We start from the raw sequence: 14,158 nt of genomic DNA on the forward strand, positions 1-14,158 counted from the left end.
AATTCAATCTGGGTACTGGTTGCCAAAACATTCAGATACTGACTGACGCCTTTCAGATGTCACATTCTTCTTGAGCTGCTGTCTTCCTCAGCCTCCATACACCGTCAAATTTAGTATGCTGAACAAAGATGCTTAACACAGTGGTACTGTGCATCAGGGATGCATGAAGTAAAAGGGGCCAACTTTAAATGTTTTTTTTTGTTGTTTTTTTTTAACAATTATTTGTATTCATTTTCCAATTTTCTCCCAATTTTCGGAATTATTATTCAACCTGGCTCACCGCTCAACCCTCGACCTAACTCAGAAGAGAACAAGACGAAGCGACGTAATCTGTTCCTTCATTTTGGTTAGAGAACAACCTGGAAGGACCTGTGATTTGTGTGAAAACGTATCATGAGTGTTTGTGTTGCAATAATAATGCGGTTGCCAGACCGGGATTATAAATAAACCACCGTTGCACTTGGATTCTTGTTGTCTGCCTTTTCATTAGTCACCGCATCACTCCTGCACCTGCACACTGCAAGCCACAGAGTGAAAGAGCAAATGCACTCAAAATGTTCAAGTTTAATTTATTTTGGTCCATCATGTCAATCAGTCACAATAAAAGCACACCACAGAAACACCTTTTTCCATTTTTTCCCCCTGCCTAGCTATAGCATTTGACAACAGCATAATCAGTGAGGAAATCCAAGCCATTGGAGGATAACAACCATTTTCTAAACATTTTTTTTTTTTCTTCTACAACCATATTGTAACTTTCTCTATAAGGCTTTTCCTTTGTTACCTCTAACTGCACAACCCATGTTGCAACATGCAAAAAATAACTTTCATAAAGCTTTCATTAGGGCTGCAAGAATGAAAATAATGGCATACACATTGTAGCTTATGTACTAGGTCCTGCATATATATATTTATATATTGTAACACAGCAGGGAGGGGGGTTAAAATCCTCCCTGCAGAAAACATGTGCGGAGGCACATTTTGGGTTTAATTGTTTAATTACATGTTGTTTAATTGTTTTATTGTTAATTATCCCCTGCACCTGGTAGTGATTGTAAATTAGAACCAGGTGCAGGGTATTTAAAGAGTGCAGTCAGGCTGCACAGGGCTGCTGTGTGTGAAGAGCCTGTTTGAGAGTGTGCACAAGCGTAGTGGGAAAAAGGTATTGTGTAAAACCTTTTTGTGTTTTGTTAGAGTTTGTGTAGCAGGTAAACGGCTTAGCCGTCCTGCAAATTAGTTTAGGTTCCTGTGTGTTTAGTTCGTGCTCGTATAGAGCTAGGTGTTTATTTTGTTTTTGTGAATTAAAAATAGCGCGTTAGCATGTTTGAAAACTCCATTCCTGTGTCCTGGGTCTGTGTTTAAAGGGGCAACGAATGACCGTGAGTGCCGTCCGGTTTACATTATATATATATATATATATATATATATATATATATATATATATAATTACATACACACACTGATGTACAACTGATAAAGTAGTGTACAATTTTGAGACAAGATGATCACACTTAAAATAGAGTACGGGACAAGACATTTTTGCTGATGAGAATAACAATGAAAAAAGAGCTATAAAAGCGTTCCAAAAGAAATCGTGTAAATTGAACGCTTTCTCCATCTGCTATTCCAAAGCAGGTTACATTCAAGGGTTGCTTATTCCCACCCCATCTCAATGACGTCCCGTTCCCCACCCCCCCCGCCCCGCCCCGCCCCGCCCCGCCCCGCCCCCCCCCCCCCCCTGAACTAGCATTAGCTTGATCAGCTGCCTGCAATCATATGGCAGAATGTACAGTCGCTTTGAGTAGCCATCAAAGGTTGTAAACTGTTGGGCTGTTTCATTAAACATGATCTCATTATAATGATGTCATACTGGACCTGGCAGTGTCAAACAGCGCAGGTAAAAGGGTAAAAACTGAAATTCATTCCAGTCTACACAAGCAAAAAACTAATAACAATAACATTAATACAGAATTGAACAATTAGCATACATTCAAATAAAAAAGCTACTGCACCTTCATATCATGGGATAAAACCCACAATCATAATGTAACTCAGCTTATCAATGCATACTTCTGAACAAGCAGGCACTAAATCTACAAAATGTCCAATCATACGGGGTAGCCATGCATGAGCAGCAGTTATCGCATTTTATAATCTTTCTTTTTTTGTAGTAGTAGTAATAGTATTAACACACCATTGAACCTGTTGTCATGGGCCAGGCATTATTAGTTTATGCAGGCACAGGCTAACAACTGTTGCAATCACATCCATAGCTTGAACACACTACTCCACAATACACCCTATGCAATATCAACTTAGGAAATAATATAGTATCTAAAGAAAATAACTAAAACATTGACAAAACAGAAAAAAACAGCATTTATATTGCACTAACATTACATATATTTTCTTTCAACAAAAAGGTGCTTCAGAAAATATGTCCTAGCAAACATCTTTTTCTTTTCTTTTTTTGTAACAGGCAAATAGCCATACAGTACAAGGATTTCTTTTTTAGTTCTGCCTTTTTACCATTTTATAATCAAATATCCAAAGATTGTAAAGTATGTACATACATGTGAACATTCGATGCAGCAAAATATACAACAGAGTTGATGAATGAGTTACACAAATAAATCAAAGTCTATGGATGAACTTTAAAGGCCAACAGCTCCTCTGAGTGCATGTTGTTGAGGGAGCGGAGGTCAGGAAGCTTCAAAAGCAGTTTGGTAAAAATGGAGACTTCATTGGGATGGTTTTTCATTATTAAGGTTCTGAGGGCTCGGATTAGAGTTTCCTGCAGTGCCTCAACTGAGTTCACATTCTCTAGACCTGAACGGCCTGAAAAGAAAAAGATAGTGTTACAGAGACAACTATTCAGTAGTTAGTTGAGGTTTTTACAAAACAAGACAGAAAAATATGAATACTAGTTTTTTTTTTTAAAGAATGAGAGTTAAGTATGAGTGCATGCATTTAAAGAGCTTATCTTTTAATTTATTTTTTATCAATTGGAACAAAACTGACTTTCTGAAGAGCTAGGTCAATTGGTTAAGTTGTATAAATAAATAAATAAATAAATAAATAAATAAATAGAATTATTATTAGTAACAGAACAAAAGTAAGATTCAACTGAAGTAATATGTTGCAGCATATTTTGGATTTGCATTTCTGTTTTTTGGGTTTTATTAATTGTATTTTTCGGTGCTTATTTTTAGCTATTTTCAAGTTTTATGTAAATCTTTTTTTTTTGGGAGCTTTCGTTTTTTTGATATATTGTATGAAATTAGTGTTTTCGGTTACGTTCCAAAATGCTTGAGTGTTTTCTTTATTGTGTGTGTGTGTGTGTGTGTGGGTCAAAATATGTATAGTAACTCGACAGTACTTGCACGCTTAACTTGTACCTTCTTTCCTCTGCTGTCTTCCACAACGAAATCCCTATGGTCACGGGCACATTCTTTTGGGGTTTTTGTGTGTAGGCATTTTTATACATTTTGCCACAATTTTGTTTTAAATCCTCCGTATTTTAACTGTAATACAGTTTTAAATCCCACTAACAAGCCTCCATCCTGATTGTAATCTTGTTTTAAATCTCACAAGCGGAGTCTCCAATAGAAATGTAGGAATGTGCTGTCACTCAGTAGTTGGGGTGGGTTTAAAGTATTCAGAACGAATCAATGACAGATACAAGTCAGGAAGGCGGGACATTGCCCAGCAGCACAGGGAAATGTATTTATTATTATTTTTGTAATAGGTTTTATTTTTTTAAATGTGAAAAGGGTAAAGTCAACATGAAACCAGTTTTTCTGGTGTTTTCTGGTGTTTATTGGCTATCCATCGATTTCATTTTTTTGTATCGGGGGTGTTTTATCAGGTTTTACCGGTTAAAACCGAAAATCAGAAGCCCTAATTATACTATACTATCTTTTTAAAAACTTAAAAAGATGTTAAAAGCCCTATCCATACTTCCTTATTTATTTAAGGAAACTGAAATAAAGCATCTTAATTTGTGTACTGAATGACAACAAAGAATATACTAAGAAACATGCATGAAGGATATATTGTTACTTTCAGTCATATTACACACTTTGTGGCAGCTTGAAATATATGGCTACATCCAGCCAACAGCTAAAGATGTATTTACAAATTACATACATGTGTAGAATAATACTACAAACCAAAATGTCAATACTTGCATGATTAGATTTCATTCGCAGAACAATTTATAGAAACCGTGCTATCAAATCACCATGCCTTAAATGTCACGAGCAGACATGAAAGCGAAAAATGCCCTTTACTTACCAGCAGAAACCAGTACGACTGCTGTGAACAGGCTCATCTCCTCTTCACTGAGCTGCAGAGCAATTAGCTTCTCGCTGAACTCAAACATTGAGTTCAGCAAGTCTCCTGCTCCCATGGACCGCAGTGCATCCACACTGTATTTGTTTCCACTCAGGAAAGTGACAGTACGGTCCTTAGCATCAAACAAGGATGCAAAGCGCACCATTAAAACCTGTTCAAGTTAACAAAATACAAGATCAGGATAGGAAGTGTTCCATGTACGTCAGCAAACTATGGGTCCGGTTTTCAAAAACTGCTTTGAAAAATGTTCCATTTTAATCTAGTGAATTAACTCATCTTTCTGTAAATATCTGTTTTTCTTGAATCTGTTCTGTTCAGCTCGGTTAAGTTACAATTCCCAACTAAAATTATATTAAAATGTAAAATGTAAGTTTTGACAATCAGGCCTTACGTAGCCACAAACAAATTCTTTATGAATTAAGGTGAATTTAAATCCTAAACCTTGTATGAAAGTATAACTTTAAGACCACAGACAAATATATAGAAGCTGATTTATAAATAAATAAAAAGGATTTTGGATTTGATTGTTCAGTTTTTTATCAGTGTTTACACAGTTTTTTAATACATGTTTTAAAATCTATTTATACTGAACAGGTACGCACCTCAAATGTGCCAGCCTTCAGCAGGCTGACCTGGTCGTGCTGAGAGAGGTCTCGGAACCCAGGGACACGCTTTGCGAACTCCACCACCTCTCGTACTGCAGAGGTGAAGCTCATGGAAAACTCCTCCCACATTTCATGTCCTGATTTACTGGAGTCAACATAGGGGGACATTCCCATAGGACACACCTGAAGAAAAAAAACACATTTACAGCAAAGACTTGTTTATCTGACCCCTCCTGTCACAGGTTCCTCTGCTAGATAAATGAGAGTGAGTTTTATTAAAGACCCACTAGATTAGGTTGCTGATCCAGAAATATATATATATATATATATATATATATATATATATATATATATATATATATATATATATATATATATATATATATATATATAACACCATTACACCAGAAATTACTAAACGGTCATACCTTTAATATAAAAATGTATTTTCCAAACAACATTATATTTTACAATGACATGCACACAGTTTATACTGCAATTTAAGTACATATTTAAATGGTATTTCAAGCAGTGAAAAACATACACAGCAAACCTACAGCTTCCAACACTGTAACCTAAAGTAATGAAAAAAAGTCTTAAAAAAACTGTGTTATACTTACAATATAAAGGGTGAGTGCACTTATGATACAAGCAATACTGTCAGCTAACACTTGATTTTATTTTATCAAATGCAATATCGACACATGACACAGTACTATAACTTTTAACAAACAAGAATATCAGTAGGCTACATACAGTACACAGTTCAGTAACTGATATGCGCGTTCCCACCGCTTCCCGTTTGTTTATAATCTAGGCACTTGGCTTTGTTCGGATACATGACAGTTAATAACAAGCAGTGTAGTGCTAGTGTAACAGAAAACTACAGACAGAGTCAGAAAACACGTGTGCCGGGGGCTCCCGAGTGGCGCATCCAGTAAAGGCGCTCCTTGCAGGATGTGCCCTATAGCCTGGAGATCGCTGGTTCGAATCCAGGCTATGTCACAGCTGACCGTGACCGAGAGTTCTTAGGGGGCGGTGCACAATTGGCTGAGCGCTGCCCGGGTAGGGAGGGCTTAGGTCGGCAGGGGAATCCACGGCTCACCGCGCATCAGCGACCCCTGTGGCCGATAGGGCGCCTGTGGCTCTGCAGCGGAGCCGCCAGATCTGTGTTGTCCTCCGGCACTGTAGGTCTGGTAGCATTGCTGTGGATCTGCAGTGCGAAAAATGACGGCTTGGAAGGAGCACGTTTCGGAGGACGCGTGTTTCAGCCTCCGTTTCCTGAGTCGGCGGGGGGGTTGCGAGCGGTGAGCCGGGGATACAGATAATAATTGGGCATGCTAAATTGGGGTGAAAACCGGGGTAAAAATAATTGGCGACGACTAAATTAAAAAAAAAAAAAAAAAAAAAAGAAAACACGTGTGCCAGTTCTATGTAGTATTTTGTAATAGAATCAATCTGTTACAGTGCTGACCGACGCCTAAATGAGAGTGATGGATCAACGGGTACTGATTGTACATAAAATGTATGACAGAAGTGGTTTGTTAAAAAATATTATTGATCAAGGTTACAGTTCCTGTGATTTGCTCATGCTGAAGTCGCTAGACATTACACAGTTTGTCTACAGAGTTTAATTATCTCCCCCTAAGAATAATGAAAAGCTGTGATCTCTCATAGGGTTTGATTATTTCCCAGTAATCCACCTTTAATGTGTTTTATCAATTAACTAACTACCTTTTGTTAGTACTAGTCTAGCATATTTTGCAGTTACATTTCACCACATATAAAAACACCTCTTAAGAATTCCACTTACCAAATGCATCCTGTTTCCTCCTGTCCACACAGGCCCATTGAATCTCTTTTTGGCCATCGCATCGTTCTCAGACGTTTTGCTGGCATTCAGGGTATTGTACAAAAAGCCATTCGAAAAGCCAAGGCAGTGGACGTTGGTCAGTCCATTGGCGTGCCTGCTGGGACAATGCGCCAGAGTGTCATCTCTGTGATGCTCTTTGGGCATGTGCAGGTTCCCTTGGCCCAAGTGGTGGTAGGTGTTATAGCTGCTGAAGTCATTGTGGCTGTTCCTGGTGTACCAGCCATGCTCCTCCTCAGTGCCGACACTCATCCTCCCTCCGCCCTGCTGGCTTGCAACATTTTTCTCCATAGGGCTGGGCTGCTCTTGGTTGTACAGGAAGGTCTCCTTGTGGGCCCTTGTGACAGTGCCGATGACCTCTTCACTGCTGGATGAAGAGCTGGATGGGGAGGGCGTCTGGACTGTTTCCATCTCCTCAAGTTCAGACTGCAGTGAGGCCGGTTCCTGCTGCTGCTCCTGGAAGGGTGAGTTCAAGGAAGAGGAAGAGGAGGAGGAGGAGGAGGAGGAGGAGGAAGAGGATGAAGTGGCAGAGTCTCCAGGTTGCTCTGGAGATGACTCCGCAGGCAGCTGCTTCTCGTTAAGATGGGTGTTGTTCATCATATTATTCATGGCACTCTGCATCTCTAACAACATGCGCTGTTTTTCCCGTTTCGGGATACGTCCAAACCGAACAGCTGCGAGATGAATGAATGAAAAAATGTAGAATTATCATAAAACTTCAATATAGTACTGTTGGGCTACTGAGGAATCACTGTGAAAGGTGACATAACCAGGCAGTGGCAACTAAAGCAAAGTTAAGATGTGCCATGATTTCTTACCGTCTCTTGACATTCCAACTAATAAGCATTTCTTGAAGCGACACTGCTGACAACGGTTTCTGTTTATTCGCATGACGGGACAGTTTTCATTCTTAAGGCACTTCTTGTACTGTATATTTTGCTGAATGCTTCTTCTAAAAAAACCCTGTAAATCAAGAAGACAACAGATTGTGTCGATGTGTATATTGCACTACGCATATCGGCTTGAAGCCTCTTTATATTTCTGAACAAAGGTTGTCAATACACCTCTTTCAACTGGCTAACTTTAGCTCCATAAAATTGTTTTTTTCCAGCATGGCAAGGAGCGAATCATAGAAGGCAGTAAGTCATAGGAAACCATCCAAATGAATTGTGCAATGTCCCAGGAGCTTTTCCTTTGTTACAGTTATAAATATACCTAACAGCTGAACTACTTTTCGAGAAACTTGCAAGTTTTTCAGGATATAGAGTCAATCACTGCAGGTAGAAATGACCCACTTCCACATATAAAGCTTTTCTTATTGTTAACCTGATGAAAATCTAGATGACCTTTTCAAGTTTCCAACACAAGGACATTTTTTCTCCTTTCAGTTCTCTTTTCAGCTCTCTCTACTTGACTGTCAACATTCTTTTCACTCTAAAAGCCAAGTTACTTATTTGTTTGAGCGCAGTAGTTAAGGGTTAACCCTTTGCAGTCCATTTATTAAGTGCGTGTCAGGCGTGTCGGGTCCAATTTATTTTCACACACACAGTTAATTTTAGACACACTGTTTAAAAGTTTTTTTTTCCCCCACAGTCAAACGAGTTTAAAAGGCCCTGCATATCAACAAAGCACTCACTAGGCATCTCCAGCCCAGCCCCACCCTATCGTACGCTATAGCTTTCATATATGCTAAGAAATAAATAATAATAATAATAATAATAGTCGTACATACCGATCAATCATCTCCTGATCACAAGTTTTTTCACCAAACGCCTCAATAATGCGATCCAAGTCATTGTTTTATTACTATAACATCTGAAAAAAGCTCTGCAAATGTCCGTGATATTCTCTTTGCGCTGTTGCAGTAGCAGCCAGCTTGTTTCCTTATGGCCGCCGTTATCTGATGCCAGGGGCAAGTATGACTATTTATGAGATACACCCTTTTTTTTTTTCGGCTTGTCTCGGCTCCTGTCGCTCCCACTCGGCCATTGAATGGTTTTCTCGGCTTTTTCCGGAGAAAAAAAACAACTAGAAACCCGTTTTTTGCGTCTTTTTGATGATGTCAGACAGGGTCCGACATTGGACCAGATAGGAATAATTGCAATGTCGGACCAGGTCCGACACAGGCCCGCTAAGGGTTAATGGTTTTATATATGGAGAATATGTGTGGAGTTTAAAGTCTTTAAAAGCTTTCATGACATAGTGATCAAAAGGCCTTCATGCTCCACATTACAGTACCTATTGAAGCAAATATCAAAAACATAAACAGGGTATTGCAGTGCTTATTGGAGTGCAGTGTATGACATCTGTGTCTCTTACCTTGCATCCTTCACATGCATGAACCCCATAGTGAAATCCAGATGCCACATCTCCACACACTTTACAGAACAGAACCATGCCATGAATCTCTGGAAAGAGCAACATACATGTTTTAATCATTAATTGATTATTTTCATGAGTGCACAGAGAATGCCAGACATCTGAAACCCCTAGAAGATTCTGGCACTTGCAGACCTATGAAACTTCTGTAAACAGACTTTTTGTCTCAATAGGTTGTACCTGATGGAAGTTTTTCTATTTTAATAAAGCAAATAGAATAACTTATTTTTTCTGGTATAGTTATAAAGCATAGTAAATACATGTCTAGTTTCACAAACCCCGATTCACACCAATATTTAGTGCTAGGTCTGTGAAACCAGCAGATAATAACCCAAGCAGAAACAACAACAATGAATGACAGGGGACACACATTATATGGTATTTAACAGGAAAAACTGTGCTTTACTGTGATACTCATTATTGTTGTTACTCACTTGTAATTCCACACTTGGCAGATGAACGGCTGGTTTTGGTCGTAGAGTGAGGGGTGCTGTGGCTCTGGACCCCCCCAGACACATGAATCTCTGCGGTTGGGTGCCCCCTCCTGCTGGGAGATGAGGGAAGGGAGGGCGAGGAAGACTGGTATCCACTGCTGGAGCTGTCGCTGTGGCAGGACTCCGGGCTTAAAGACGAGATCGAGGAGCTGATGTATGCTATTACACCCCCTACAGGAATGAAAGAACAGAAAAAGGTGTCAACATTTCATCACAAATGGACAAGCGTTTTCCAAAATATGGCCTTCAGTATCTCAGCCAATTAGGTATCAGTTTACCATAAAGAAGCAGACAAGCATGACATGCAGCTACATCATGTGGTATATTCAGGTATATGTTCATAAAAAAATTAACAAGTTGTTCTCAATAGAATGTAGATGCATTAGTTAAGCTCATTGATTTGTCGTGAATTACTTGAAAAAGTACTGTTCCTGTTACAAGAACCACCACAATTTGAATAATGGTTCAAATATGGCTAAAAATAAGTGTGGAAAAACCTTTCATGCAAATGTATTTTTGTTTACGACTGTAAGTCGCCCTGGATAAGGGCGTCTGCTAAGAAATAATAATAATAATAATTAAACACTCAACCGTGTGAATTAAGAAAATGCACTTTGGTAGAGAGCTACTACCCAGCTGAATGGAAAGTACAAGATGCTTAAAGCTTATATTTCTATTCCATTGAATTGCTTCTCACATTCCTTACTAAATGCAGTTGGATAACACTGTTACATAAACAACAATAAAGGGTGTAGGCTGGCTGAAGCAGACGTGTACTGCAATCAGACTGGTAACTGCAGTGGGAAATATGAAGTCTCAATGATTTATTTGGTACATAATTTAATTTAAAATAAAATAAAAACAATGTGCAAAGGAGTGGGGAGAAGAAGAGATGTAAAGAAGCAGGTGTATTTTCTAAACAACAGATTACTTTATGAATTACTGTTTCTGGCATTTATCAAAATACTTGATGACAAACCGCTGTTAAATCCATTAATTTAGTGCCAGAGCTATTTTCGCCTGTTTTTTTATTTTTTTTATTTTTTTACTGTTGTTAGATTTGTGGCTATAACAACTATAAAGGTTACAGGTACATGTCATACATGAAATTAATGTGCACACACTAGGCTTTCATTAAAAACAGGTGAAATAGTCTGAAACTCACCCTGTTCAGTACAGATAACAAAAGCCACAGAAAAAGAGACACTTTTTAGAGAAAAAAAATGTATTGTTTGTAAAAAGATTTTTAGCATAGCCAGCTCAAATCTGACATTGCACAATGAAACTTCAACATGTAGGGAACATGGAAAGAAATTGAACAAATTGGATACAAAATAAAGGAATTATGGTCATATGTACAAAAGGGACCAAAAGCAACCCCCCAAAAAAAACGGATTAACTGAAAATGTGCAAAAGATAATAAAAAGAAAAAAAAAATCAAATTATTCTTCATGATTATTTGATCATGTGGCACAAGATGTGGCTGTTCACTGTGGCTTCAATAGCCAGCAAGGTGGCGACCAGGGCAACATAACCCTAAACAGCCTGGTCTCGTGCATATGATCCACAAACAATAAAACAAAATGTTGCCATTTCTCTTATTGTGTAAAGATTTTTTGTGAAAATGTTTGTTTACTGCACCGAGGTAGGTGCATCCTAAACTCCGCAGCAACATTCCAAAACACTCCCATTCAAGGCTATCTTCTAACATGGTCATCTACTGGAAATACACGTTTGTTTTAAAGGTCTGACTCTCCTCTTTCCAATGAGGGCTGTCTCTCTCCATGCCTGAGTAACAAGATTTAAAGGGCCAGGTCGCCAGCACGATATTTAACATTGGGCGGACCCTAAAAGGTAATAAACCTGCTGTCTGTAAGACTGGCTGTCCAGCTTCAAAGAGGTCAGTTATGGGACAACTTGCACAAGATAATCCCTATCTGTGCAGATAGCTTCATGCTAAAATAGTACTGCTAGCAGAATTTACCATGTGCAACAGATCTAAATACCACCACCTAAACTCCAAAACCAGCTATTCTACAAACCTTGATTCAAAATTCCAGCTGGAGTAAAAAGGTGCCGTTTTAAGATCTGCTACTATTTACATTATTAACATAGACCCTGATGGCTCTGGTCATTTTAATGGTAATATTCCAATAAAACAAGGGTTATCTGCAATCAGAACAAAATTTTTATAAAGAGTAACCAGCACTACACTGTCCCTCCACTTGCGCTTAATTACAGCATTTTGTTTTGCATATGTTCCTATTCTCATATGTGTCGCCTGTGTTGGCTATACTAAGTGCCCAGAGTGTAGTGTAAATCAAATACCAGAGAAATTACAGGAATTAGGGCTACAGTAAGTTACTAAAAAGTTAATTTCTGAGAATTTTGCAGAACGAGTTTAATGACAGTAGATTGTTCTACCTTAAATACCGTTTGTTTCCGTTATATACTTCTGAGCAGGACACCCAACAAACAAAATCAGCTGCCTAGTGACCTTTTGCAAATTAAAGTGGATTCTCCAGGTCCACAGATTAATACAACAAGAACAGAATATCAATAAAATTGTTATCTAGCTTTATGACATTTATAAGCAAATAATCAATCTCTGTCTCTCTCTCTCTCTCTCTGTGTGATTGGAAAACTGCAAGCACACTGCTATTCGTCTTAACGATTAATGTTTTTTATTATTATTATTTTACAAACAAATCGAAAGGTCAAGCAGAATGTTACATAAACCTGATTATTTTCCATACAAAGTACCGGTACCTCATGTTCGTTCAATGTGAGGTTTTTTTTTTTAATTATTATTAGTATTTCTCTTGCGGCGCTGACTTCTTACGGACATACCCGCCCACACGTGTGGTAACTAGGTCACAAAAAAACTGGTTTGGTTCCTCACGTGTATCTGCCGCAAGTCTCCTACACTCACACACGCTGTAGAATTATGCAAAACAGGCGTCAATGCTCCTCTCACCCAATCAGGACCGACGCGTAAACACAGCTGCACATGGCTAGAGAAATTGTCCATGTGAGTACCGGAACTGCACTGCTGGTGTAGCCAGATGTTTTGAGAATAGCAACGGGACCCGTGACACACCTAACCCAGTTCCTTTAAAAAGTTCACGTTTTTTTTTTTTTTTTTTAAATGCTTTTAGAAAAAGCCTATGCCTTTATGTGTCGAAACACCAACTATTACAACAACAACCTGCTACAACACACCAATCCATATGACACCATGGATATTAATATTACCAAAGTAAATAATGTATTCATTATACAATCAAATCGAAATCATTTGACAGTGAAAATATAACTGATTAGTCTGAAAGCCATCTTGTTTTTAACATCATTTTCTATTTATACCATTCGTAGTCATGCCGATTCATTACAAAAAAAATCACACCAGTATAAAAAGACATTCTTAAAACTCACCAGCTTTAGTTGATTCCATGTCTTTCGTATTTTCTCTCGGCAGAGCTACAAGTACTTCGTTTCATATATCAAACAAAAAGTAAATATCACATACGAAAGTCAGGTTTAAATGTACATTGACAACAGCGTACCAGCTCGTTTCTGCATTGTTATTTGCGAATATTTTTCATAAAAAAGAAAAATAAATATCTTCCTCTTGTTGAATTTCTTTTCTTCCTCTATCTTGTCTATATCAACGATTGCCTATTTCAGTAATCTTGTCTTGGTCAGTCTGTACCCTAGTATCTTACTGTAAAAAAAAAACAAACAAAAATGACAACCTGCTAAATTGCAAGATAGCTTTCTGCCTCACTGCTGTTCCAGTCTGTAGAACAGAATGTACGGAGTAAAATGTTGTCATGTGACCCAGTTCTGTCTGCATGCAACAGCTCCTCCTCCAGCCCAGCTTTTTTGACTCGCTTTAACCCAGTGACACACTTTTTCAGATGAAAGGGAAAGAGGAAGACAGTTATGTGGCAACGGCCAGGAAGAAGGGTTGTCCCCCCCGAATCTGTCATTGAGTCGCAGCACCCAACCGTTAGCGTTGCCAGATTTCTGATAACAAAAATATATTTTTTAAAAAATCGATCTTCAAAACAAGACCAACTGGAGTTTAGGCATTACCATTTCGTCACACAAAAAGGAAATTATCATTTTTAACCAATCACAATGCTCTGCTAGGGTCAATTTAAACTATGTCATAATATTATTACATTACCTTAAAATATTAATCATTTTTGAATTTTTAGATGTGGTGGGTTAATATCCTATCTTTCCATTTACTTTTTGAATGGAACATTTAAAAAAAAAACAACAGAAAGAAAGTTTAATGTTACAATTTTCTTGTGTTTTATTTTTTATTTATGTATTTATTTATTTAGCTACAATAAAAACGTTGTTTTCTTCTCAAAAGTGCTTTGCGCCAAATTATACAATAAATACATGTATAACATACAGAATGTTACTGTTTTCAGTAGATC

The 14,158-nt window shown here is 38.1% G+C and overlaps 1 protein-coding gene across 1 annotated transcript; it reads right to left on the bottom strand.

The window, feature by feature from the left end:
• Positions 1 to 1,739: 1,739 nt before the first annotated feature.
• On the bottom strand, positions 1,740 to 13,535 carry LOC117399428 (nuclear receptor subfamily 1 group D member 2). The gene is made up of 8 exons (XM_033998559.3): positions 13,140 to 13,535; positions 9,645 to 9,875; positions 9,151 to 9,239; positions 7,650 to 7,794; positions 6,775 to 7,505; positions 4,959 to 5,144; positions 4,297 to 4,507; positions 1,740 to 2,838 (listed from the first exon to the last, which is right to left on the bottom strand). Exons 1-8 carry the CDS (start codon positions 13,156 to 13,158, stop codon positions 2,642 to 2,644), a joined length of 1,809 nt encoding a protein of 602 aa, XP_033854450.3. The 5' UTR covers positions 13,159 to 13,535; the 3' UTR covers positions 1,740 to 2,641.
• Between the last annotated feature and the right edge of the window lie 623 nt (positions 13,536 to 14,158).

This window comes from Acipenser ruthenus, chromosome 4, assembly GCF_902713425.1.
Source record: "Acipenser ruthenus chromosome 4, fAciRut3.2 maternal haplotype, whole genome shotgun sequence".
NCBI lineage: Eukaryota > Metazoa > Chordata > Actinopteri > Acipenseriformes > Acipenseridae > Acipenser > Acipenser ruthenus.